The sequence below is a fragment of the Scophthalmus maximus genome, chromosome 18, assembly GCF_022379125.1.
Source record: "Scophthalmus maximus strain ysfricsl-2021 chromosome 18, ASM2237912v1, whole genome shotgun sequence".
Classification (NCBI taxonomy): Eukaryota; Metazoa; Chordata; class Actinopteri; order Pleuronectiformes; family Scophthalmidae; genus Scophthalmus; species Scophthalmus maximus.
The window spans coordinates 4,377,656-4,402,806 of record NC_061532.1 but is presented as its reverse complement, the minus strand read 5'-3'; the positions used below and the strand labels follow the sequence as shown (position 1 = coordinate 4,402,806).

Here is a 25,151-nt window from a genome sequence, read left to right as displayed (position 1 = left end):
ATGGAAGCAGAGCTGAATGTGAACAGCAATTATGTTGTTAATGACATACATCCCTGCTATGAATCAGATAATACAACTTACATATTTTCAAGCAACCCTTCCCTGACATGTGTTTTGGTTTATATTTTCCTTGGCTCATTATCTGTTGCCACAATATGTGGAAATCTTCTGGTAATCACCTCCATCATTTACTTCAAACAGCTCCACACTCCTACAAACTACCTGATTCTCTCTTTGGCTGTGGCTGACCTGCTTGTAGGGGTTTTGGTTTTTCCTTTCAGCATGGTATTCACTGTGACCTCATGTCTGTACCATGAAGATTTATTTTGTAAAATTCGAGACAGCTTTGATGTATTACTGTGCACGTCCTCTATTCTGAACTTATGTTGTATTTCCATAGACAGATATTATGCAGTTTGTCAGCCCCTGACATATAGAAGCAAAATAAATGCGCATGCTACTGTAATTATGATCATGGTGAGCTGGGGTATCTCTGTTCTAATCGGTATTGGTATAATAATTGCAGGATTCAGCCAAGGAACATGTGAAGAAATGTGCTCAGCTGATGTTTTAATTGCGAATACTATGGGGCCTGTTTTCTCATTCTACCTCCCAGCAATCATAATGCTTTGTATCTACTTTAAGATTTTTCTTGTTGCTCAGAAACAGGTGAACAGCATCCAGAGCACAAAGTCTGGAGCAACGGTCAGTAGGATGGAGAGGAAGGCCACAAAAACCCTGGCTACTGTTATGGGAGTTTTTCTTCTATGTTTGACTCCTTACTTTTTATGCATTGTATTTCAGCCTTTGGCTTATTATCCGCCACCCATCCCTGTGACTGAGACACTTAACTGGCTGGCATTGTCAAATTCAATGCTGAATCCGTTAATTTATGCGTTCTTTTACAGTTGGTTCAGATCCGCTCTCAGAATAATTATTTCTGGAAAAATATTCCGAGGTGATTTAGCCAATTCCAGATTGTTTTGATTTAAAAAAAGAAAAGAAAGATATTATCTATCTTAATTGACATGCCAACAAATTTGGGACAACAGATCAATACTTTCCCATTGTGAGAAATGCAGTGGATTAGAATAAGAACAGTAATCAATAATTAAATTATTGTATAAATTGCAGCAAGGTCCCAAAATCAGTTAGGCATTGAAAAACAAACGTACACAAACCTTTTAGATTTGTGCCAAGGAAAATAATCATGTAAAAAAACTTTGCTGTGGTATTTTACACCCTTGGCGTATTTTTTCTTAACTCAACTTGATGCTCATCCCATCAATTTCAAACTTGGTGTGTCTGTTGATGAGGACCCAGGGAAGTGCATTTTGAACTCAAGTCTTCTATGACCAGTTCTTCAGAAAGCACCATTCATTGTTTTTCTACATGTTACCTGATATGAAGTAAAGGGCGTACCTACATTATGAGGGCGTTTTCTTTGCAATGCTCTCCAGAAAGGTGCAAACTGGATTGATGCAGGCCAAGCTCCGAGCACCAAAAAACAGGCACATTATGGATAGGCACTGAACTAGTCTTTCAGATACATTTAACTATGACTTAAAGAAACAGTTGTCATGTGGAAGGAATTGTCTGTAGTGTTGAGTAAAGTTTTTCACTTCCAAGGTTTTCTCAATTCCCTCCAAAAATCCAATGTAATAGTTTATCTTTTTAATTTTTTAATCTTTCTTGGTGTGACTGTGGTACCTAAATTCTCTGGTGGTATGATATGGTGGTATATTAGACCTTCACCTGGGAAACCAAAACTGACCACAACAAGATTAACCATTTACACAGATTAAAGATTAAATGAATGTAACAACAATGTTATCGAAAATTGTCAACAGGTTAACTACATTTTTAGGAATGGCAATGTCTGTTAACTCAACTTTCCAGAGCCACCTATCAGCACACCTGCAAAACATTTTAGTTTTCTTTATGACATATTATGTGTATCTTGTGCTTTCAAATCTAATCTGCTTTTTAATCCCTGTTGACAGTGTGTGGTGTTGACTTTGACTTTGACTCTTCCACAGTTGTTTTTTATCACCATTGCTGATACTGGGATGTTTTTGCTTTGTCTCATCTTGTAACTGCTCGTGTACCATTGGAGAAGCTAAAGGACCAAAGACTTCTCACCTCTAATGGAAGAGGTGTCAAGTTGCATAATATCATTGCATCTGACCATGAATAAACTGTGAAGACCAGAGTGAAATGAAGACTAAGTTTAAATGATGGTAAATGGTTAATGGACTGTATTTATATAGCGCTTTTCTAGTCATATAGACCACTCAAAGCGCTTTACAGGAAAGTCACATTCCCCCATTCACACACATTCATACAGCGCCGCTATTTACCACGCATTTTTCTGTCACATTCATACTCATTCATGCACTGTCGGAAGAGCCGTCAGAGGTAAGTTAGGGTTAAGTGTCTTGCCCAAGGACACAATGGCATGTGTACTGGCGGGAGGTGGGATCGGACCGCCAACCTTCGGGTTGGTGGACGAACGACTCTACGTCCTGAAATACAGCCGCCCCCAAACTGATGAACAAGACACTTATTTTCAGTAAGAAAACTAAATATTTTCTCCCAGTTTTGTCTGGATGCAAAAGAGTGATATTTTCAGGTATGAAAATTTAGCTGCTGCGGTTCTGGGCAGATTACTGGGTTCAACACAGGAGAGCAGATTTGTAGGCAGTTGGGAATATATTCTGCCCTTCCAGGCCAAATTACCTTCCCCAACAACTGTTTACACTTTCATATAATACCAAACATACTTTTAGGATGTGGCCAGTCACATATGAACACCTATACCTGTACCGTTTCTTCTTTCTGGGTTGATGGGGTACAATATATATGATATACAAAGTTTACCATTTAATTATTAATTTGGAACTCTGACTAATAATTAGATTAATAACTACAGTCAAAATCATCATATTGGTAGTAAGAAAAGGTTAAAGGATTTTGACCTATACCTGTGTAGAGGATGTCAATACTCACTCTTTTGCAACATTAATGTATAACCTAATAAATGTAAATATATACAGGTCTGAGAGTGTGTGCATTGTCTGTCTGTCTGTATCTGTGCCAAGATTTCCAACTTGTAATGTAAGAAGTACAAAGACCAAGATGGAGGTGATCAAAGAAACTACAAAAAAAGATGGTGGAATTAAAGCTGACTGCTGTGTTTCATTTTTAAGGCCACTTGGTGTAGGATAAAAGTGCCAGGTTATAAGAGCCATGTAATTCATGTGGGCAGAGGCTTTACAGGAAAATGCTTAGCGCCGCAAACATAAAGTTAATGTTAATGTCAAGTTGCTCCAACTTGACTGCTCCTCTGTCAGTCCTCTGTCTGTCAGTGGACGTGGTCTTCCTGAGGTCTTCTGTATTAAAGCTGTGACTCATCACCAGGTTGTTTTGTCTTGACTGTAGTTATACACTCGGACAGTTTCTTTTTTGACTTTGTTTAGATATTGTTGGGAGGCTGAAGCTGATTTTAACTTCTTTGATCGTTTTGCTCAGTTTCTGAAGCAGGCAGCCCAAGACTGGAACTCGGTCACGAAACCATTGCCGAACTCACGCTGCCTTGCTCCTGCTAATACCTAACTACTCAACGTCGCCAACCTCCATCTTCACCCTATATTGCTTGACAAACTATTAAATATTTTAAAACTTTTATTGAGCCTGGTCGTCTGCATTTTGGGTCCGGATTCTAGCTCAGCCCTGAACACTTTTAATTAGAAAAACAGACAAAATGTCCCTGAACTGTTAGTGAAAAGTTGACAACATGATAAACACTGCCTGCTATCATGATATGATGAAAGTTACCAATACATGCACGTTATTATGCACCATCCAAGACTTTCCGTCTGCCTTTGAGTTCCAGCTGCAAAATGATGCGAAAAAGGATGAAATTATTCTTAACAGTTGTCATAAGTTTCATGAATTATTTATAATCCATAATTAATACATCATTAATATTTGTATTATTATATATTGCACATCTTGCATTGCAAGTGGTGATTAGTGTGGGGGGGGCATTGATCAATGGTTGTACAGCTGCTCTCTCTCTCTTCTCTTCCCCTCTTTCTACCCACCTCTTCTATTTTGTGAGGGCTGAAGACCAAAACATTATTATCTATACAGCAATGTAATTGACCACTGGTGCATGACCCATTGGCTACCTTTTCCAGACCAGGTGACAACGTCCATTTATATTTAGTCAATGTTTGAATCAATGAGTATGGATTTCCACAAAACATAGTGGAAGGATAGGACATGGGTGAAGAAAGAACCCATCAAATTTTGGGCCGAAGGAATATTTTTTTTTAATCATTGACATTGTGAGATGATTTTTTTTGACATTTTCGCAGATTTTACAGGGTAAAATGAATGGATCTTCATGAAAGGAAAAAATCTGGCATATATTTAGGGGATTGATTCATGAGTGCGTGCAATATGGTGCCGCTTGATTGAATTCAAGGGGGCTGTTGGGCCTTGGCTGTCGTATGCACTAAATGGTTTTGGATATTAAACATGTACATACACACTTAGGTGCTATATGGTAGTGATGAGATCACACATCATAATGACCAACATTAGACACACCTTCCTTAAATTAAATATTCTAATGAGCTCATAATAAATCTGATCCTAACATTCTGCTCATCGGCAGAGACCCTGAGAATGCCAAACACTACAGATGCTCAAACCAGGATTGACTGGTATAGTGTGAAACATACTGTACAGAGCAGTACAGAATATATTGCTTCTTATGTGTGTTGATGCAATGCTCATTATTGCATGTCAATGTTAATGATCATTAATGCATTGAAATTACTGATGTTATTAAGTAATGACTCAGCTAATGTACCTGACACAACTGCAGTGACAATTTCATATTTGTTATGTTTTTTCGGCAGCTCTTTATCAGTCCTCATAATGTGTGGAAACCTTCTCGTAATAATCTCCATCGTTTACTTCAAACAGCTCCACACTCCTACAAACTACCTGATCCTCTCTCTGGCTGTGGCTGACCTGTTAGTAGGGGTTTTAGTTTTGCCTTTTAGCCTGATACTCTTTGTAAGTTCATACTGGTATCTTCAAGATTTACTCTGCAGGGTACGAGGCAGCTTTGATATGTTGCTGTGCAGTTGTTCTATTTTGAACTTGTGCTGTATTTCTGTTGACAGATTTTATGCAGTGTGTCAGCCTCTGAGGTACAGAATTAAAATAAATGTCCGTGTTGTTGGGCTCATGATCCTGGTGACCTGGACTGTTTCTGCTATAATTGGAATCGTCGTCACATTTTGGGCACCAAAGCAAGGACAAAATTCCAGGAGGTGTGATGTATTTCAAACTAAAAGTTCAACAATTATGGGAGCTTTTTTTGCATTTTACATCCCAGCCATTGTAATAGTTACCATCTACCTAAAGATTTTGATGGTGGCACAGAGACAGGCACGCAGGATCCTGAACACGAAAAAGTCTGGGGCAACTGTCAGTAAGATGGAAAAGAAGGCTACTAAAACTCTGGCTCTTGTGATGGGGGTTTTTCTGATGTCTTGGACTCCTTTCTTTCTGTGTGTCACCATCCACCCTTTGATCGATTATACAATACCTTCTCATGTGATTCAAATATTCAAGTGGCTTGGATGGTCTAATTCAATGCTCAATCCATGTGTCTATGCTTTCTTCTACAGCTGGTTTCGATCAGCTTTTAGAATGATCATTACGGGGAAAATATTTCAAGGTGATTTTTCGAACTCTAAGCTAGCAAGTGTAGGGAACCTATTGACATAATATATTAATATTATTAAAATTTTGATAATATTCTGATATCACTTGATATTGCTCCTGTGTTCAACAATTTGATGTTTCAATGTCCCCATACATCCGATGTATATGTAATTTTCATTGTTAATGGAGTTTCTCAGACACTGCATCTGTATGTTGAATACAGACGTATGTGGTCAAATGTTTGTCTTTGTAAACATTACTAGTTCATATGTCTTTGAGCTTAATTTGAGTCCTGCTATAACACACAAACTGACGTGTAAGGAATTTATCAATCATAATTTTTTTCTTTTCTTACAGTAATTCTAAACAAAAGCATTGATCATTAACTTCTCTCTTTATTATTATTATTTGGTGGTGGAAATAGGAAATAGATGACAGTTATAATTTTAATAAAGCAGGGATATTTGCAATAAGACTTCAGCAGCAGGTTATACATTGTCAAGGGAGAGATCCTCTAGTTTTTTTTTTTCACCTCTGGCCTCTGCTGGGGTCTCAACAAACCACATGCTGTATTCACTGACAATATCAATGAGGAAGAAAACACATTATACTCCAGACCTTTATTAACATGTTTGATTGTTTGTTGTTCTTATGTAATATTCTGAGGAAGTTAGAATTCAAACAGCCACGTTATTTGTAAAAACTTGATGGAGCATAATTTCTTCAAGAATAAAAAACTGAAATAATGCAGACTTTAGAACAATGGTGTGTGTGTGAATTAGATATAACTAAATAAGTACTATAAACAAGAGTGCAGTAAACAAAGAAACTACAAAATGGCGGCATCAGAGGTGTTGGCTTGACCACATGCTTCGCTTCTTTGATAAGGCCATTTGGTGTAGAACAAAGATACCAGGTTAAAAGAGGGATAGTTACAGGATACTAACATCAAAATAACCTATGAATAGATAACAACACCAAGTGAACATGTTGAATCATATCAATACAGTACACTACCAAAGTTAAACATTCCTATGCTGACCTTGACAGAGCAGGCATGAGAAGCAAAAACAAGTAGTGAAGTACAAAAACCCCCCAAAAACTATATACAAATAGAGAAAGACAAAACCCTTCCCATGAAACACCCCATGCGAAGCACATCCCCAACGGAGGTTCAAGCAAAACCCTAAATACAAATAAAACAGAGAAATTCTTACCCTGGGCTACCTGAGAATTGTGACTTTTGAGCCAGAATTAGGCAAACGTGGTATGACACCCTTTCTCAAGCACATCTGCACACCTTCGGGGTTGAGAGAGGACTCCAACTGCAAGCTCTGTGGCCAAATGAGAACATTGCAACACATCCTGTCAGTGTGTAAAACAGCCTTAGCTCAAGGACGCTATAGGTGGCACCATGACAAGGTGCTTCTGTCCCTCACTGACACACTGACAGAAAAGCAAGAAGAGGACAGCAGGCAGTTTTACAAGGAAAACCATCATGGAAAGGAAAACCAGGGAAGGAGCCAGGCCACATATCTCTCTGACTGCAAGTTGTAATGTGTCAGCTGTGCCCTGGATGGAGGGATGTTTCAAAGACAAGGGGTAGTAGGCATGGCGATTGTTGTCAGCTCTGCTGGCAGGATGAGGGAAGAGGCAGAACTTTACTCTTGTTAGTTATGGAGTAAATGAGAGGAGGGAAGCTGGATGCCAGAGGCAGATGGGCAGTGATTTGGCCACCACTGCCAGCCAACCAACTGGAGAGCATAGTGGTTCAGGGTCGAAACATGCAGTGAATGTTGAGTACCACCTAATGACTTCTGCTCCTGCCCAATGGCTATGTTTACCTAAGGAGGTAACCTTATTAAAGAGATGATAATGTACTGGTCTGCTGATTAGTGGTTATACTTTACCTGATTCATCACATTGCACCTTAATCACCCCTGAAACAAATTGCAGGAAATTGTCTTGAAATCACCCCTTTGGACCTCTTCATCTTTAAAATTGTTCCAGAAGAGGCAATTTAAAAGTTGTTTTGTTGTGAAAAATGTGCAATCATATATCAAATAAATGCATCAGTAAGGAAGAATGTGGATCCAAAAAGTGATCTGACATGCAGGACGAGACTAGAGCAACACAATCAATAATAACCAAAGCAGATCTCAATCTCAGAACAAAAGCAGAGAACAACCAAAACAACAACAACAAGCCACCAGTAGTACAGGGTAGATAGGCGGAGAATTACAAACAGTACAAATAGCAATATATATATATGAGATGCTGGAGTCTAGTGATTTAAACCAAGTGAGAGAAGGGATCAGGATTGTTCCAGATTGGGGTGAGTTTGAATGGGAAAGGCGAAGACCTGGTTATTTTGAAAAATTCCCACCAGCTTCTCAGGGCTGCACTTATGTTTATGCTTTTAAAGCAGCTATGTCGTTTAATTGTGTGACTAATGAATGGAAGATCTGAGGTGAAGATTTGCCCGCAAAACGTTTGTTCGATATCCAGGACTGCTCTTGCAGGCTTGCTGTGATCCAGTTGAGGACATATTGTAGTCTGTTGGCAAGGAAGTTATGATAAAAGTTTGGTAATTCCAGTCCACAATGTTTAGTTTCCTGCTGTTTTTAAACTGATACGTGGTGGTTTGTTTTTCCATAAAAATGTTGAAATGCTTGACTCTAATGATTTAAACCAAGTGGGGAAAAAGGCAGAGTCGTAACCATTGAGAAAAGATAATACAATTTTGGAAGGATAGTTTGTGAGTTTTAATATTTTGTTTTGACGGATTGCAGCAGCTAGTGGCTCAATAAAATAGGCAAATAGTGAAAGACAGAGTGTGCAACCCTGCCTGGTGCCCCTTTGAAGGATGAATAGTCCTAATCTGCTGGTCGTTTAATTTAGGCAAGTCTATATTATTTAAAAATCCATCTATGTCAGCAGTAGATGGGTTAAACTGAGATGTATATAGGTTCTTATAGAAGTCTCGAAAGGTATTATTTATTTATTCTGGGACATGAGTTGTTCTCCCTTCTGAGTCCTTAATGGTGGAAATAGTATTTTTTTTAAATTTAGTTTCAATTGGTTAGCTAAAAATCTACTGGATATAATGCTGTGTTCAAAGTGTTTGCAGTTGAAACTGAGTTTTCTTTGTGAATTAGTCCATTTAATTCGAGTTTTAGTTTTCTTATATTACCCAGGATGTGTTCTTCTTGGTAAGCAGCATGAACAGCCTCCAGAGATTGAGTTTTCTGTTCTAATTCTAATTCTTGAGAACATTCATTCTTCTACTTATATGATGAATTAGAGATAATTTTGCCTTGCATGACTGTTATTGCTGTTTCCTAAAGAACACATGCTTGGCCATTAATTTCCAAAAATATTTCCCAATCTATTTCAAAGTATTTAATATAATCTTGATCGTCAAGCAATGATGTATTAAATCTCCAGCACTTCTTCGGTGGTGTGCCCGTTCTTGTGGTCATAGAGAAGCTAACTAGCGCGTGGTCACTGATAATGATAAGAGTGGATCTGAACATCTGAGGTATCAGTTAGAATTGAGTTGCTAGTTATAAAAAGTCTAACCGGAATTGGTGGGCTGGTAACAATTAAGTGTATTCTTTTAAAACGGGGAGATGAGACTGCCAGGCATACCCATGACCAAAGTCACTCATACATTGTTTAAGTATGTATATAGATTGCCAATTGCGATGGTTACTTGTTGTAGTGAGCCTGTCAAGCTCTGGGTTGAGTATCAAGTTGAAGTCCCCTCCCACTATAAGTGTTGTGTCTGCGTAAGCAGAATGAGGTGAAGAATGTGTGAAAGAACTCCAAAAAATAGGAACGATTCCTGATAAAGGGCTAAGGTAACAAAAACATGATTGTTTATATAAAATTAAATTTTTGCCAATTGATTTCTTAAAATACTCCACATTGGACCTTTGATTGAAAAGTATTAAATAATTATTTGTAAATTATAAATAAGCAGATGCTTCCATCCTATAAATTATTTTATAACTACTCTGGCTTTTATGCACATAAGGTATTAAACATCAAATGCAGCAGGAGTCACCTCTAAACTTCAGCAGTTACAACTCACAGCAAGCGGCAACAGTTTTGACAATAGTTTCATAGTTTAATTCACAATATTACAACACAAAATTTTACATTCATGTAACTTTTCTAGATCTTTTCATTATCGGACATCATCTTCCTTCAAACATGTTTCATTTTTAATACAGCACCATTTTATTCCTTTTTTCAAAGCTTATCATATTTGTTGGTTCACTATTTATTTTATCTTCTCAGTGAACTTCAACAAGACCATGTCTGTGATTATGCATCGAAAATTCTCATAATATCTGACATTTCTTATGAATGATTCATAAAACATTTAATTATACAGATTGTTGCACTGATTCATATATTAACAAATGACTCTGCTGCACCACTACTGCTTGAGCTTGCAGCTTGTGAGACATGGTAGATATCTGAAAGACAAACAAATTGTTGATAAGAAAACTCATTAAAGTAAGCAGGAAAGCTTCTCAATGTAAAAGAACTTACATCTTCTTCCAAGTATTCTACTTATCAAATTGGTTCCACTTAAAGAAGAAATACCAGCACTTGTACTCTATAGTAGAAAAAAAACAAATGTGTGAAGTCATTGCAGGATAAACATTTGCAGCTCTTTAATGCAAGTAATTTCTGCAGGATTTAACATGTCTGTGGTTTCAAATGTAGGTTAGATGCATTAACATACAAAGAAAACCTGACAAATGTATATAGTTACTAGTGGGAAATATTCATGGGATATTTAAAAAAGGAGATCACTTACTCTTGTCGTATTAGAGCCAGTGCTTGTTGTAGGTAATCTCCTGAAGAGGATAGAACGAGTCTACAGGCAAAACCAAATTCATGTCAATGTCAAAATGGAGGGTATTTAACTACTGTGCAATTTGGAAAGTAATCAGCGAGACTAGTACTGAAGAGTTTTCACAATTTGGGAAATACACCTTGTTTCTAGAATTAAATGAAAAGATGGATACCACTCCCATATATGTGAGAAATGGTTACAGCTTGGAATCCGTGCATGTATAGAAGTGCTGATAAATGTGTTGCTGAATGAAGTTGTGAATGACCCAAACTTCTTCTTTCTGCAAAGCTAGGCCAATTGCTATCTGGCTGTAACGGAGTGGGGGACAGTATATTTCCTCAAGTGTTGCACCTGTAGGTTCAGTGTGTAGGATTTAGTGACATTGAGTTTTCGCATATTCCAAGCAACATACCTTTGAATCGAGCAGTGTCCCAAACACTAAAATGAAGAAACCCTAAGGGAAATCAAGCATGCGTATTTGTTAATCAAATTGGGAAAATAAAACATGTTTATTACACAAAAATACTGCCTTGTATATCAATGGCTGCAAATACCTGTAATGAGTTGAAGAATGCAAAGGCAATATGGAGTCCTTTACTTGTTGATGATACCATGGTCCCCACTCCCAAAGACCAGGTCAGTCCAAATAAAGGAGTCAAAATGATCACACATCTTGCAATGACCACCAGTGTATGTTTTTCATCTGTTTGGGCAGATTCACCTACACCTCTTCTCAGCATTTTGAACAAGACCACAATTACAATAAAGATATTGATTAAAACTATGGTCAATGCCGGTATCACCAAGGCCAGAAGGGCTTTTGTCTCAATCCAGTTCAGCCAACAAGCATTGTCTTTCCTGATGTATCCATTCCCTGGTGCTGTGACAGCAACAGTGATAACAGCTATAATCAGAGGACAGCCATAGCCTAAACAGAAACCAATGGCCAACATGGCTGACTTGGACATGTAAGAGAAGACCATGACTGTCCGGTAAAAGAGCAGGAGGCCTGACACGAGCATCCAGAAGAAAAGGGCAAGGTAGAAAAAGTGCATAAAAAATGTTGCTGTGCTACATGGTCCAAGTGGAAGTTCATAGTCCTCCCCAGGATTCTCAAGGGGATTCTTAGCTATAAAGGCACCGATGATGAAACAGATATCAGCAATCAACAGGGACAGGGCGGTATTAACTATGGAAACATGACGAATGAAAGCAGTGCTATTCCTGGTAATAGCTTTCCAAACATATCCTTCAATAATAAGACATATAACTAAGCTTGCCAGAGATATCCCTACCCCAAAATAAGTGATTATATCCAATGCTTCACTTAGTGATGGAGGGATGTCCGTTGCCATCAGAATTGAAAAGGAGGTGAGATGGTTACAGCTGCAGGTTACTGTGTTGTTGATGTCAGAAACAAAAGTACATCCCTCATCATCCCAAGCACCAAAATTATCGAAGAGTGTGAAGTTCCAGAAGACGCACTGTGGATTCAGTGTCAAGGAGCTGTTCAGCTTGTTGTATCTCAGGAGGACTTTTTGAACTGTGGCATTTATTTTGATAAGCACCACAACTGCATTGATGGCAGTTTCGTTGCTGGTAGCGTTGAAGAGTGTAACATCAAAGGTGGAGTTCCGTGGTGGCATAACATTATTTAGGGTGGATAGGAGGATGGTAGTTATAAAAATGTTGCTCATGCTGGTGTTGGGAATGTCTATGACGACGCTGGAGTTCAGGTCTGCCATGAAGTTGTTGTTAAATGTGGTTCTGTTGAGCAGGATCCGTTGAGTTGCAATGGCAAACTCTCCATCCAAGTCACTGGAAAGAGTCTCCATTGAACCCAATAATGCTGAGCTGGTATTGCGGGAATCATTTGCATTCAGAATTAGCCAGGAGTCTCTTGCATCTTCACTAATGAGGACATCAATAGTCTCTAGTACATTCTGCAGATAAGAGGAAATTTCACTGTGATGGTACATTCTCATCAAAAAGTCAATAAGTAATTTTGCTGAAATTCTACATATCCTTTACAAAAATGATAAAAAGTGGAGGGTTTAACTTACCTGCATTACTGTTTTATTAACAGCAGTCGAAACATTTGCAATAGTGTTTAGAATGTCAACAATGGCTGATATGGTTGCAGATGAATTTGCAATTTCAGTTTTTTCTTGCTGGACAACTGTACTTAGATTCAATACAAATTGTGGCACTTCCTCAACAACCAAATCCTGAAAGAAAGAAACACCAACAACTTTGTTGACAACACATTTCGTCACTATCCAGATATGCATGACACTTGTTGGGACGTTAGATTCTGCTTTAAACCACACTGTGACTCTTGTGGCCTACACAAATGCAGGGCAGACTTTGCTATTCTGGAGAGGAAATAGAGGATTTTTTCCAAATTACATTTTCAAAATATGGAGGGACAAGTTTTGGCTGTTCAAGTTGCTTGTTGCTTGTGTGCCATTTGTATGTTGAGTGTTGTTCGTAACTAAAATCACAAGCCTCTTTCTGTGAAAAAAAAGTGTTCATTTTTGGGGAAATTTATGTCTTTATTAAACAGTAGACATTAGAGAGGTGACAGGAAATGAGTGGTGAAAGACTGATGTATAGACAAAGATCCAGAGCTAATCATGACATCCGTATTCATCAGCATACAGGAAGTTTGGTTGATCAGTAGCTCACCTACCTGTGAATCAATGAGTAATTCCTTGATTTGTGTTACAATGCAGGTGTCCACCTCAAGTTTCCACTCTCCTGTTTCCTGACATATCGCAGTCTTGCTCCCCTCTTGACCTTCATCACACCCTATGCTTGATCTGTCACCAACTCGCCCAGTCCCATACTGAGCATCATCGCATTTTGATTCTTAACAGAAAATAATCAGTTAGTGAAACAGATGCTTAAAACAGCAGAAAAAATTACACTTTCAAATTTGCTCTTACTGTCTCTGAAAATGGTCATCGTCATTTTCATTTCATAACTTGATGGGTTATCTACCCTACATATAAAAGTTATCTTATCTTCTTGCGATCTGATGCAGTTTTCTAGTTTATAATCATGCTTGATGCAGTTGGCTTTTCCTTCTGTAACAGGAACTGTGAAAATGTAACAGTGTTGTTAATTAGATAAACAGTTAAAAGCTTTGTCAAACTTCGCAAGAATGACTAGGATAAGGAGTTTTCAGTGTCAGTTCCTACTTACCCGAGTTTAACGGGACTATGCCTTGAAACCACTTGACTGTGTAGGGGCGCTGCACGCAACACTTAAGAGGTTGTATCTGTCCATTTTGGCATCTTACATTAACTTCACCCTGTAGTCGCACAACAGGTGCTTGTATGATTTGAGTTTCCGTTACAAATCCTTCTTGGTTGAAATTCATTGCTTTGTTTCTCAGAGTACAACTGTAAAGTCCTGTAATCAAGAAATATACATTGAGGGGGAAATGGTTCAAATGTATTAATATTTCTCTATGACTGATTAAATACTGTATTTTCATATGACATCTTTATTACATCTTAAATTTATTTTATCTCAAGAGGGAAAAAGCAACTTTGAACAGTAACATATCTATGGCTAACGGTGGACCATATAAAAACTCCATTCAGTGTGACCCTCTTCCCAAGTCCTCTGTGTGCTTGTTGGTCAGGGTGCAAGTAAGAACATGTCACGTACGACTGGGCTCACTTCTCCAACCTGAATACTTACCTATTGCCACTTTAATTTAACAATGCTGTAGTAGTGAGTATATGTTGTAAAGATGTTAATATACTGTATGTATCACATCTAATGTACAATATATGTGATTTTTTTATTTCACAGTATCTGTATCCACATATAGAACCCAGTTTTTATGTTGTATACTGGGTAAATATTGTATTTGACAAGTTGTATAGTAATCTCTTATAGATTTCTTATCAGTTATAAATTCAACCAGCTCTGACTTACCTCTATCTGCAGGAATGATGTTGATAACTTTAAGCATAGACTGATTGTTAGATGTAGTTATTTCAATCCTTTCACCATCTTTAATTTCCCGTCCTTTAAATTTCCACCTGGAACTAGAAATTAGTCCCAGATCAAAGTTTTCTGGAGGCTCACACCTCAGGAACATGGTGTTACCGGTGTAAGTGAGGTCCGGAATTGTGATTGAAGTTGGACCTTTGAATAAAGCAGAATTGAACAGTCAGGAATTCCTTAAAGTTAAACAAAATGGTTGTTGACTACTATTGTACTTACTCTTGTAAAATGCAGAAACTGAACCAATGACAGGAGCAACAGGTTGTATTGTTTCTGGGAGTTTTTCGTTTTCTTCGGCCAGTTTATCAAAGTCAACGTATGTTGTCTGAACAACAAAGTCTGTAATTACGCTTCCTTCACTGAGTGAGAAAAGCCAAAGTTGTGATGTGGAATGGGTTATGATTCTTGTTCAAATTCATGTTATTTCCAGAATTACCATACTGTACCTGAATCTTGTCACAAAACCACTGATATATCCTGGGATTCCTTTATACTGCTCGTGTAACTGTGGGAGAAATACAATAAGTGATAACATATAAATACCACTGAAAATGCAAGTCAAAATTCAGTAGTGTAAACATTGCACTTACCACTGAATCAATCTGTGATTTAAAATTCTTGAACACAGCACTCGATGGATTATTCAATTCTGTTGTGTATTCCTTGTCTAATCTCATTAGCATTTCCACACTGAAAACTAAAAGATGAAAAATATCAAAGCAAAGTTATGAAAAAGCATTTTATTTTTTGTAATGTTAAGGCAGATAATGTTTATGGTGGCCTTCTTTCTAATATCTTGGACATCATATTAAGAAACATGAGGCTCATTTTAATAATTATTTGCAGTGCCAGTCAGTGGCTAAGTGTAAACCAGACAGCCATTATTCTCAAAACTACTCAAAACTTTTTAAACAATTTAGCTTTGAGCAGCTTTGGGAAGTAAAGTGTCTGGTTGAATTCAACAGTCTACTTAATGAAATCAGCTGTCAGTTTTTGTAATGCAATTTAATAAAACAGTATATAATATAACAATGTGCAACATTTTTCTCAGCAAATCAGCACCTGTAGATGTTTGGGTAATAGTTGTAGTTGTGGCACTAGTGTTGGTGTGGATAATGGTAGCAGCCGTGGGACTGGTAGTTATTGTAGTATTGGTCGTGGTGAAGGTAGTGGTAGCGGAAGCAGTAGCAGCCGTGCTAGTGATCTTGGATGGGGTAATGGTAGTACTTGTAGTAGTGGTCGTGGTGGGGGTAGTGGTAGCAGCCGTGGTAGTGGTCGTGGTTGGGGTAGTGGTATTAAATGTGGTTACCGGCGTGTTGGGGACATGGGTAGCAGCAGTGTTACTAGTAGTTGATATAAGGCCTGTGGATGGAACTTCTAATATTGTTGAGCCAATTGTGGTATTTTGGCTGGTCACATTAGTAGCTGAAAATACAACAGTTCATTAATATTCACAGTCATTTAAAACAAAATTTTCAAGAGCAGTTAAAACTTACACAGCAGTGGGTATTGTAACTTCACGCATATTTAAATATGCTACAACTTTTGTTGGTATTGTTTTGTTCACTTCATTTGATCCGAAAATTATCTTTATAATTAAATATTAAACTTAAAAAATAAAATCTGTCAATTTCAACCATTAAACAGCTACGTAACCATTAACCTCCATTTATTCCAAAATCTACTCATAATGATGGTGAGATTGTAGGCATTGCGTTCAAATGTGTGCACTAGAGCACTAAAATCAAGCCAGTAATCTTTGTTATTTATTTTTTATCATATATACTGTATATATAAATTCAATTAAAACAACAGCGTAGATATAGCAAATTGAACTTTTTTCTTTTTAAAAAAAAGCCTTATTGCACCAACTCATGCAAGTGAATAAGAAAAAAATCTGAGAAATTTTCAATCCTTTATTTTAATTTTTTTAATATGTGGTGAACCAATGGAATGGAATTGAAAACCTGATTGTATATGATTATTTATTTTAAAAAGGTTTTAATGCATATGTACTGAATATAATTAATAAGAAAGGGCATTGTAAGGAGACTTGATAGGTGATAGTTCTCAGATGTCGTGTAACAATGATGCAGTTAATGCATTAGAACGATCATTTAAAGAAATAAAGAACACAATTATGAATGCCTAGATCAATTAAGCACTTACTTGTGACAACTGTTGTAGCAACTGTTGATGAACTTCTTATTGTTGTTAAAGTTGTGGTAGTGTTCCTATCTGTTGTAGCAACAGGTGTTGAAACTTGAAAGAAAAATATAAATATTCTTTAGTTGTATTCTTTAATTGTAGTTGAGGGTGTGAGCAGAGCCAGCCCTAGCCTATATAAAGCCCTAATCAGAATCCCCCCCCCCCCCACCACCAATACTATTTTCAATGCTTGATCGTTCGCACACCTTCTGTAAATCTAACACACCCATTAATCAACTTTATTAGTTTTAGCTGAATTGCTCACATTATACCAATGTCAGTCTTTATGCTTCTATGGTTTTAAATCTTAAAAGTAACCAACTCACAATAGGGGTCTCGTATTAATTTGCACTTTAATATTCAAAGTGATACAGTACTGAGTGTCTGCTGCACTTGGTGTGCTGAACAAACAGACAATACAATCTGGCAGAGGCAGTGGGAATTGATTAAACCAGTATAGGCTCCCAGCCCCTTACAAAGGTTGCATTTTTGTATGATTGCCATTGAAATAATATAACTTGTATATAATAAAATCAATTAAATACAAAACTAACTTTCTTGTGGGACTTTTCATTTCATTATATTGCTCTTGGGGGCCCCCTGCTGGCCACAGTGGCCCAAAGCAGCAGTGTTCAGATACGTTGTGGCTGCAGTTATTATTCAAACCAGTGTTAACCAAATACATGGTTAATTTTATATCAATATGTTATTGTTGGCAATATCAAAAGGATTCAAGCCCAGATTACATTTTATAAAGTTTTTCTACATATGAACTGTACAAAGTCCAGCATGTCGCATAACTCAGACTTTAAACCTAACCGGAACAATTCATGTTAATTTTGGATTTTAGAATTTTAGAGAACAGTTCATGAACTCAAGTTAGCCATTCCAAACTGTGATGATCTTTTTTAGGTCAAAGCCTCTTCAGAAATAGTCTTTGTGCTAGCTAACAAGCAGATTTATTGGTCAGAACACAACTTTTGGTGGCAAAAATGGTTGGTGTATGATGCTGTTTGATACAAACATTTGAATGGTTGCTGGTTTGATACATTTTGGTCGTAAAGCACACGGTTGGAATCAGTGGGCTCAGCTAAAGTATCTGATGGTTAAGTGTAGAATTTTCTATCTGCCCAGAGAGTTTACATCTACTGTTATGACTTCAGCAAACAATGAAACAGCAAAGACAACAATACTCCCCTTTCCATTTAAATGTATTTTAAACTGTTATTTAATTGTTTTTGTTGACCCACAACGAACAAAGAAGATTAAAATAATAAAAATAATAAAGTTTGAAGTTTTATTAGGCGGTTCTGAATTCTGGCTTTCGTTTTCTGTAGTTGTGTCAGGGTGATTTGTTCCTCTGCCAGATGAATCATTTTTTTCTCCTTTCTCTTTCACATTTAAGAAGTTCAGAATGAGGGACTGATTGGAACTGCAATTAGGGATGGAATTGTTAGAAACTATTTTTACTATGTGATTGTCATTAATATTAAGTGATTAATGAAAGTTAGAATCTAATAAATTGTGTTTCATATTGACAGCTATTTAGTGGAACATTTCATGGGGACAGGATATTTTTGTGAAAGGAGAATTTTCAATTAATTCCAATAACTTCTTTGTGAGTGATAATCATTAAATTGGGCCACTAAACACAGAAACAAATGAAAAACCAACGGATTAAAATGAAGGCGAACCCCCCCTAATTTAAGTATACAGAACTGTTTTCGCCGTATCCCTTTAATCATAGATTAAGATTAAGTTATCAGGACTCCCTCATTTTTGTTGAAGATACAAGCTCAATGTTGATTTAAGAGTTGATATTACTTTCATTGTGCTGTTGATTCCAAAATGTCTTTGGAAGTATAAAAAAAAAGTATAAGTATAGTCTTAGTACACATAGTAAATGAATAAATATACATTTAAAAACTTTTCTAGAATAAACTCAGCATTTTTTGTTGAATCTGAAAATAATGATTTAATTTAGTTTGTCACACTAATAGTTAAAATCTGATACAGGAGGATAAATTTAGGACATATTAAGGAAGCACAGACTTGTTGCATTTGTTGCTTTGGTCATGCTCAGATTTGTTGTGGTACCAGATGTTGAATCTGGAATAAAAGTACAATTAGGCAAATTACACTGAAAAAGATAAGGTGTCCACTTAAGATAAATCACTGTAAATCAATGAATGGTTTCAAACTGTGTTACTCCATCCTGGTATCAAAAAATATACTAGTTATTGCGGTTATTGGTGTAACATCTGATATATGAGGATAAATTACAGTCAAATATTGACAGATTTTGGAGAAACAAAGTGATGTAAGGTGACTGACTTGTTACAGTTGCTGTTGCATGTGTGGTAGTGTTCATATGTGTTGTGGCAGTTGGTGTTGAATCTGCAAAAGACATTTGACCACATAAATTCCGACATTTTTAGTAGTTTCAGTAAGTTGTGTTGCAGGAGTATGCCAAAGTAGTGGTACAACTATAGCTGTTGAAGTACATTAAATACTAGCTACCCTGTTATAACAAGACAGACTTTTGGTGTTGTGTTCAGCTGTTTTGTTGCTATAAATATTGACTCACTAGCAATATCATTACAATCAATACATTTACCAAGCTTCACTTCATATGAAACAAAATACTAATACTGGATTAAACTTTTTTTTGTTAAAATTGGTTTCTGAATACTTACTTGTTACAACTGTTGGTGTTGTTCCAATTGCTGTGGTGTTCCACTCCGTTGTTGCAGGTGTTGAATCTGGAATAAAAGTACAATTAGGCATATTACACTGAAAATGATAAGGTGTCCACTTAAGACCAATCACTGTAAATCAATGTATGGTTTCAAACTGTGTTACTCCATCCTAGTATCAAAATATATACTAGTTATTGCAGTTATTGGTGCAACATCTGATATATGAGGATAAATTACAGTCAAATATTGACAGATTTTGGAGAAAAAAAGTGATGTAAGGTGACTGACTTGTTACAGTTGCTGTTGCAGCTGTGGTAGTGTTCATATGTGTTGTGGCAATAGGTGTTGAATCTGCAAAAGACATTTGACCACATAAATTCCGACATTTTCAGTAAGTTGTGTTGCAGGAGTATGCCAAAGTAGTGGTACAACTATAGCTGTTGAAGTACATTAAATACTAGCTACCCTGTTATAACAAGACAGACTTTTGGTGTTGTGTTAAGCTGTTTTGTTGCTATAACTATTGAATCACTAGCAATATCATTACAATCAATACATTTACCAAGCTTCACTTCATAAGAAACAAAATACTAATACTGGATTTAATTTTTTTTTGTTACAATTGGTTTCTGAATACTTACTTGTTACAACTGTTGGTGTTGTTCCAATTGCTGTGGTGTTCCGCTCTGTTGTAGCAGGTGTTGAATCTGGAATAAAAGTACAATTAGGCATATTACACTGAAAAGGATAAGGTGTACACTTAAGATCAATCACTGTAAATCAATGTATGGTTTCAAACTGTGTTACTCCATCCTAGTATCAAAAAATATACTAGTTATTGCAGTTACTAGTGCAACATCTGATATATGAGGATAAATTACAGTCAAATATTGACAGATTTTGGAGAAAAAAAAAGTGATTTAAGGTGACTGACTTGTTACAGTTGCTGTTGCAGCTGTGGTAGTGTTCATATGTGTTGTGGCAGTAGGTGTTGAATCTGCAAAAGACATTTGACCACATAAATTCCGACATTTTCAGTAAGTTGTGTTGCAGGAGTATGCCAAAGTAGTGGTACAACTATAGCTGTTGAAGTACATTAAATACTAGCTACCCTGTTATAACAAGACAGACTTTTGGTGTTGTGTTAAGCTGTTTTGTTGCTATCACTATTTAATCACTAGCAATATCATTACAATCAATACATTTACCAAAGCTTGACTTCATAAGAAACAAAATACCAATACTGAATTAATTTTTTTTTTGTTACAACTGGTTTCTGAATACTTGTTACAACTGTTGGTGTTGTTCCAATTGCTGTGGTGTTCCACTCCGTTGTAGCAGGTGTTGAATCTGGAATAAAAGTAAAATTAGGCATATTACACTGAAAATGATAAGGTGTCCACTTAAGACCAATCACTGTAAATCAATGTATGGTTTCAAACTGTGTTACTCCATCCTAGTATCAAAAATATACTAGTTATTGCAGTTATTAGTGCAACATCTGATATATGAGGATAAATTACAATCAATTATTGACAGATTTTGGAGAAAAAAAAAGTGATGTAAGGTGACTGACTTGTTACAGTTGCTGTTGCAGCTGTGGTAGTGTTCATATCTGTTGTGGCAATAGGTGTTGAATCTGCAAAAACATTTTACAAAAATAAATTCTGACATTTTCAGTAGTTTCATTAAGTTGTGTTGCCAGAGTATGCCAAAGTAGTGGTACAACTATAGCTGTTGAAGTACATTAAATACTAGCTACCCTGTTACAACAAGACAGAATTTTGGTGTTGTGTTCAGCTGTTTTGTTGCTATAAATATATAATCAATAGCAATATCATTACAATCAATACATTTACCAAGCTTCACTTCATAAGAAAATACTAATACTGGATTAAACTTTTTTTTGTTACAATTGGTTTCTGAATACTTACTTGTTACAACTGTTGGTGTTGTTCCAATTGCTGTGGTGTTCCGCTCTGTTGTAGCAGGTGTTGAATCTGGAATAAAAGTACAATTAGGCATATTACACTGAAAAGGATAAGGTGTACACTTAAGATCAATCACTGTAAATCAATGTATGGTTTCAAACTGTGTTACTCCATCCTAGTATCAAAAAATATACTAGTTATTGCAGTTACTAGTGCAACATCTGATATATGAGGATAAATTACAGTCAAATATTGACAGATTTTGGAGAAAAAAAAGTGATTTAAGGTGACTGACTTGTTACAGTTGCTGTTGCAGCTGTGGTAGTGTTCATATGTGTTGTGGCAGTAGGTGTTGAATCTGCAAAAGACATTTGACCACATAAATTCCGACATTTTCAGTAAGTTGTGTTGCAGGAGTATGCCAAAGTAGTGGTACAACTATAGCTGTTGAAGTACATTAAATACTAGCTACCCTGTTATAACAAGACAGACTTTTGGTGTTGTGTTAAGCTGTTTTGTTGCTATCACTATTGAATCACTAGCAATATCATTACAATCAATACATTTACCAAGCTTCACTTCATAAGAAACAAAATACTAATACTGGATTTAATTTTTTTTTGTTACAATTGGTTTCTGAATACTTACTTGTTACAACTGTTGGTGTTGTTCCAATTGCTGTGGTGTTCCGCTCTGTTGTAGCAGGTGTTGAATCTGGAATAAAAGTACAATTAGGCATATTACACTGAAAAGGATAAGGTGTACACTTAAGATCAATCACTGTAAATCAATGTATGGTTTCAAACTGTGTTACTCCATCCTAGTATCAAAAAATATACTAGTTATTGCAGTTACTAGTGCAACATCTGATATATGAGGATAAATTACAGTCAAATATTGACAGATTTTGGAGAAAAAAAAAGTGATTTAAGGTGACTGACTTGTTACAGTTGCTGTTGCAGCTGTGGTAGTGTTCATATGTGTTGTGGCAGTAGGTGTTGAATCTGCAAAAGACATTTGACCACATAAATTCCGACATTTTCAGTAAGTTGTGTTGCAGGAGTATGCCAAAGTAGTGGTACAACTATAGCTGTTGAAGTACATTAAATACTAGCTACCCTGTTATAACAAGACAGACTTTTGGTGTTGTGTTAAGCTGTTTTGTTGCTATCACTATTTAATCACTAGCAATATCATTACAATCAATACATTTACCAAAGCTTGACTTCATAAGAAACAAAATACCAATACTGAATTAATTTTTTTTTTGTTACAACTGGTTTCTGAATACTTGTTACAACTGTTGGTGTTGTTCCAATTGCTGTGGTGTTCCACTCCGTTGTAGCAGGTGTTGAATCTGGAATAAAAGTAAAATTAGGCATATTACACTGAAAATGATAAGGTGTCCACTTAAGACCAATCACTGTAAATCAATGTATGGTTTCAAACTGTGTTACTCCATCCTAGTATCAAAAATATACTAGTTATTGCAGTTATTAGTGCAACATCTGATATATGAGGATAAATTACAATCAATTATTGACAGATTTTGGAGAAAAAAAAAGTGATGTAAGGTGACTGACTTGTTACAGTTGCTGTTGCAGCTGTGGTAGTGTTCATATCTGTTGTGGCAATAGGTGTTGAATCTGCAAAAACATTTTACAAAAATAAATTCTGACATTTTCAGTAGTTTCATTAAGTTGTGTTGCCAGAGTATGCCAAAGTAGTGGTACAACTATAGCTGTTGAAGTACATTAAATACTAGCTACCCTGTTACAACAAGACAGAATTTTGGTGTTGTGTTCAGCTGTTTTGTTGCTATAAATATATAATCAATAGCAATATCATTACAATCAATACATTTACCAAGCTTCACTTCATAAGAAAATACTAATACTGGATTAAACTTTTTTTTGTTACAATTGGTTTCTGAATACTTACTTGTTACAACTGTTGGTGTTGTTCCAATTGCTGTGGTGTTCCGCTCTGTTGTAGCAGGTGTTGAATCTGGAATAAAAGTACAATTAGGCATATTACACTGAAAAGGATAAGGTGTACACTTAAGATCAATCACTGTAAATCAATGTATGGTTTCAAACTGTGTTACTCCATCCTAGTATCAAAAAATATACTAGTTATTGCAGTTACTAGTGCAACATCTGATATATGAGGATAAATTACAGTCAAATATTGACAGATTTTGGAGAAAAAAAAGTGATTTAAGGTGACTGACTTGTTACAGTTGCTGTTGCAGCTGTGGTAGTGTTCATATGTGTTGTGGCAGTAGGTGTTGAATCTGCAAAAGACATTTGACCACATAAATTCCGACATTTTCAGTAAGTTGTGTTGCAGGAGTATGCCAAAGTAGTGGTACAACTATAGCTGTTGAAGTACATTAAATACTAGCTACCCTGTTATAACAAGACAGACTTTTGGTGTTGTGTTAAGCTGTTTTGTTGCTATCACTATTGAATCACTAGCAATATCATTACAATCAATACATTTACCAAGCTTCACTTCATAAGAAACAAAATACTAATACTGGATTAAACTTTTTTTGGTTAAAATTGGTTTCTGAATACTTACTTGTTACAACTGTTGGTGTTGTTCCAATTGCTGTGGTGTTCCACTCCGTTGTTGCAGGTGTTGAATCTGGAATAAAAGTACAATTAGGCATATTACACTGAAAATGATAAGGTGTCCACTTAAGACCAATCACTGTAAATCAATGTATGGTTTCAAACTGTGTTACTCCATCCTAGTATCAAAAAATATACTAGTTATTGCAGTTATTAGTGCAACATCTGATATATGAGGATAAATTACAATCAATTATTGACAGATTTTGGAGAAAAAAAAAGTGATGTAAGGTGACTGACTTGTTACGGTTGCAGCTGTGGTAGTGTTCATATCTGTTGTGGCAATAGGTGTTGAATCTGCAAAAACATTTTACAAAAATAAATTCTGACATTTTCAGTAGTTTCATTAAGTTGTGTTGCCGGAGTATGCCAAAGTAGTGGTACAACTATAGCTGTTGAAGTACATTAAATACTAGCTACCCTGTTACAACAAGACAGACTTTTGGTGTTGTGTTCAGCTGTTTTGTTGCTATAAATATATAATCAATAGCAATATCATTACAATCAATACATTTACCAAGCTTCACTTCATAAGAAAATACTAATACTGGATTAAACTTTTTTTTGTTACAATTGGTTTCTGAATACTTACTTGTTACAACTGTTGGTGTTGTTCCAATTGCTGTGGTGTTCCGCTCTGTTGTAGCAGGTGTTGAATCTGGAATAAAAGTACAATTAGGCATATTACACTGAAAAGGATAAGGTGTACACTTAAGATCAATCACTGTAAATCAATGTATGGTTTCAAACTGTGTTACTCCATCCTAGTATCAAAAAATATACTAGTTATTGCAGTTACTAGTGCAACATCTGATATATGAGGATAAATTACAGTCAAATATTGACAGATTTTGGAGAAAAAAAAGTGATTTAAGGTGACTGACTTGTTACAGTTGCTGTTGCAGCTGTGGTAGTGTTCATATGTGTTGTGGCAGTAGGTGTTGAATCTGCAAAAGACATTTGACCACATAAATTCCGACATTTTCAGTAAGTTGTGTTGCAGGAGTATGCCAAAGTAGTGGTACAACTA

The 25,151-nt window shown here is 36.2% G+C and overlaps 3 protein-coding genes across 52 annotated transcripts in view; 2 read left to right on the top strand and 1 right to left on the bottom strand.

The window, feature by feature from the left end:
• LOC118290443 (trace amine-associated receptor 1-like) lies at nt 1-987 on the top strand. The gene is made up of 2 exons (XM_047328846.1): nt 1-328; nt 401-987. Exons 1-2 carry the CDS (start codon nt 1-3, stop codon nt 985-987), a joined length of 915 nt encoding a protein of 304 aa, XP_047184802.1.
• Nucleotides 988-3,316: 2,329 nt separating this feature from the next.
• Nucleotides 3,317-5,811, top strand: LOC124849604 (trace amine-associated receptor 4-like). The gene is made up of 2 exons (XM_047328845.1): nt 3,317-3,387; nt 4,932-5,811. Exons 1-2 carry the CDS (start codon nt 3,317-3,319, stop codon nt 5,809-5,811), a joined length of 951 nt encoding a protein of 316 aa, XP_047184801.1.
• A 4,048-nt stretch (nt 5,812-9,859) lies between these two features.
• LOC118290626 overlaps nt 9,860-25,151 on the bottom strand; it is a 33,410-nt gene continuing 18,118 nt past the window's right edge. For 11 of the 50 annotated variants that reach the window (XM_047328773.1, XM_047328777.1, XM_047328801.1 and 8 more), the window contains 34 exons: nt 25,006-25,068; nt 24,714-24,779; nt 24,362-24,418; nt 24,069-24,134; nt 23,716-23,778; nt 23,424-23,489; nt 23,066-23,128; nt 22,774-22,839; nt 22,424-22,486; nt 22,131-22,196; nt 21,778-21,840; nt 21,486-21,551; nt 21,128-21,190; nt 20,836-20,901; nt 20,486-20,548; nt 20,193-20,258; nt 19,840-19,902; nt 19,549-19,614; nt 19,187-19,249; nt 16,814-16,906; nt 15,707-16,069; nt 15,235-15,341; nt 15,091-15,149; nt 14,864-15,003; nt 14,573-14,785; nt 13,829-14,038; nt 13,570-13,722; nt 13,314-13,492; nt 12,685-12,849; nt 11,176-12,564; nt 11,034-11,075; nt 10,583-10,642; nt 10,312-10,378; nt 9,860-10,235 (listed from right to left, as the gene is read on the bottom strand). In XM_047328773.1, coding sequence (XP_047184729.1) covers nt 10,165-10,235; nt 10,312-10,378; nt 10,583-10,642; nt 11,034-11,075; nt 11,176-12,564; nt 12,685-12,849; nt 13,314-13,492; nt 13,570-13,722; nt 13,829-14,038; nt 14,573-14,785; nt 14,864-15,003; nt 15,091-15,149; nt 15,235-15,341; nt 15,707-16,069; nt 16,814-16,906; nt 19,187-19,249; nt 19,549-19,614; nt 19,840-19,902; nt 20,193-20,258; nt 20,486-20,548; nt 20,836-20,901; nt 21,128-21,190; nt 21,486-21,551; nt 21,778-21,840; nt 22,131-22,196; nt 22,424-22,486; nt 22,774-22,839; nt 23,066-23,128; nt 23,424-23,489; nt 23,716-23,778; nt 24,069-24,134; nt 24,362-24,418; nt 24,714-24,779; nt 25,006-25,068 — 4,529 coding nt within the window. In that variant the 3' untranslated portion in view covers nt 9,860-10,164. The remainder of the gene's footprint in view (nt 10,236-10,311; nt 10,379-10,582; nt 10,643-11,033; nt 11,076-11,175; nt 12,565-12,684; nt 12,850-13,313; nt 13,493-13,569; nt 13,723-13,828; nt 14,039-14,572; nt 14,786-14,863; nt 15,004-15,090; nt 15,150-15,234; nt 15,342-15,706; nt 16,070-16,813; nt 16,907-19,186; nt 19,250-19,548; nt 19,615-19,839; nt 19,903-20,192; nt 20,259-20,485; nt 20,549-20,835; nt 20,902-21,127; nt 21,191-21,485; nt 21,552-21,777; nt 21,841-22,130; nt 22,197-22,423; nt 22,487-22,773; nt 22,840-23,065; nt 23,129-23,423; nt 23,490-23,715; nt 23,779-24,068; nt 24,135-24,361; nt 24,419-24,713; nt 24,780-25,005; nt 25,069-25,151) is intronic. The other 39 variants (XM_047328781.1, XM_047328804.1, XM_047328795.1 and 36 more) reach the window with 36 other exon arrangements.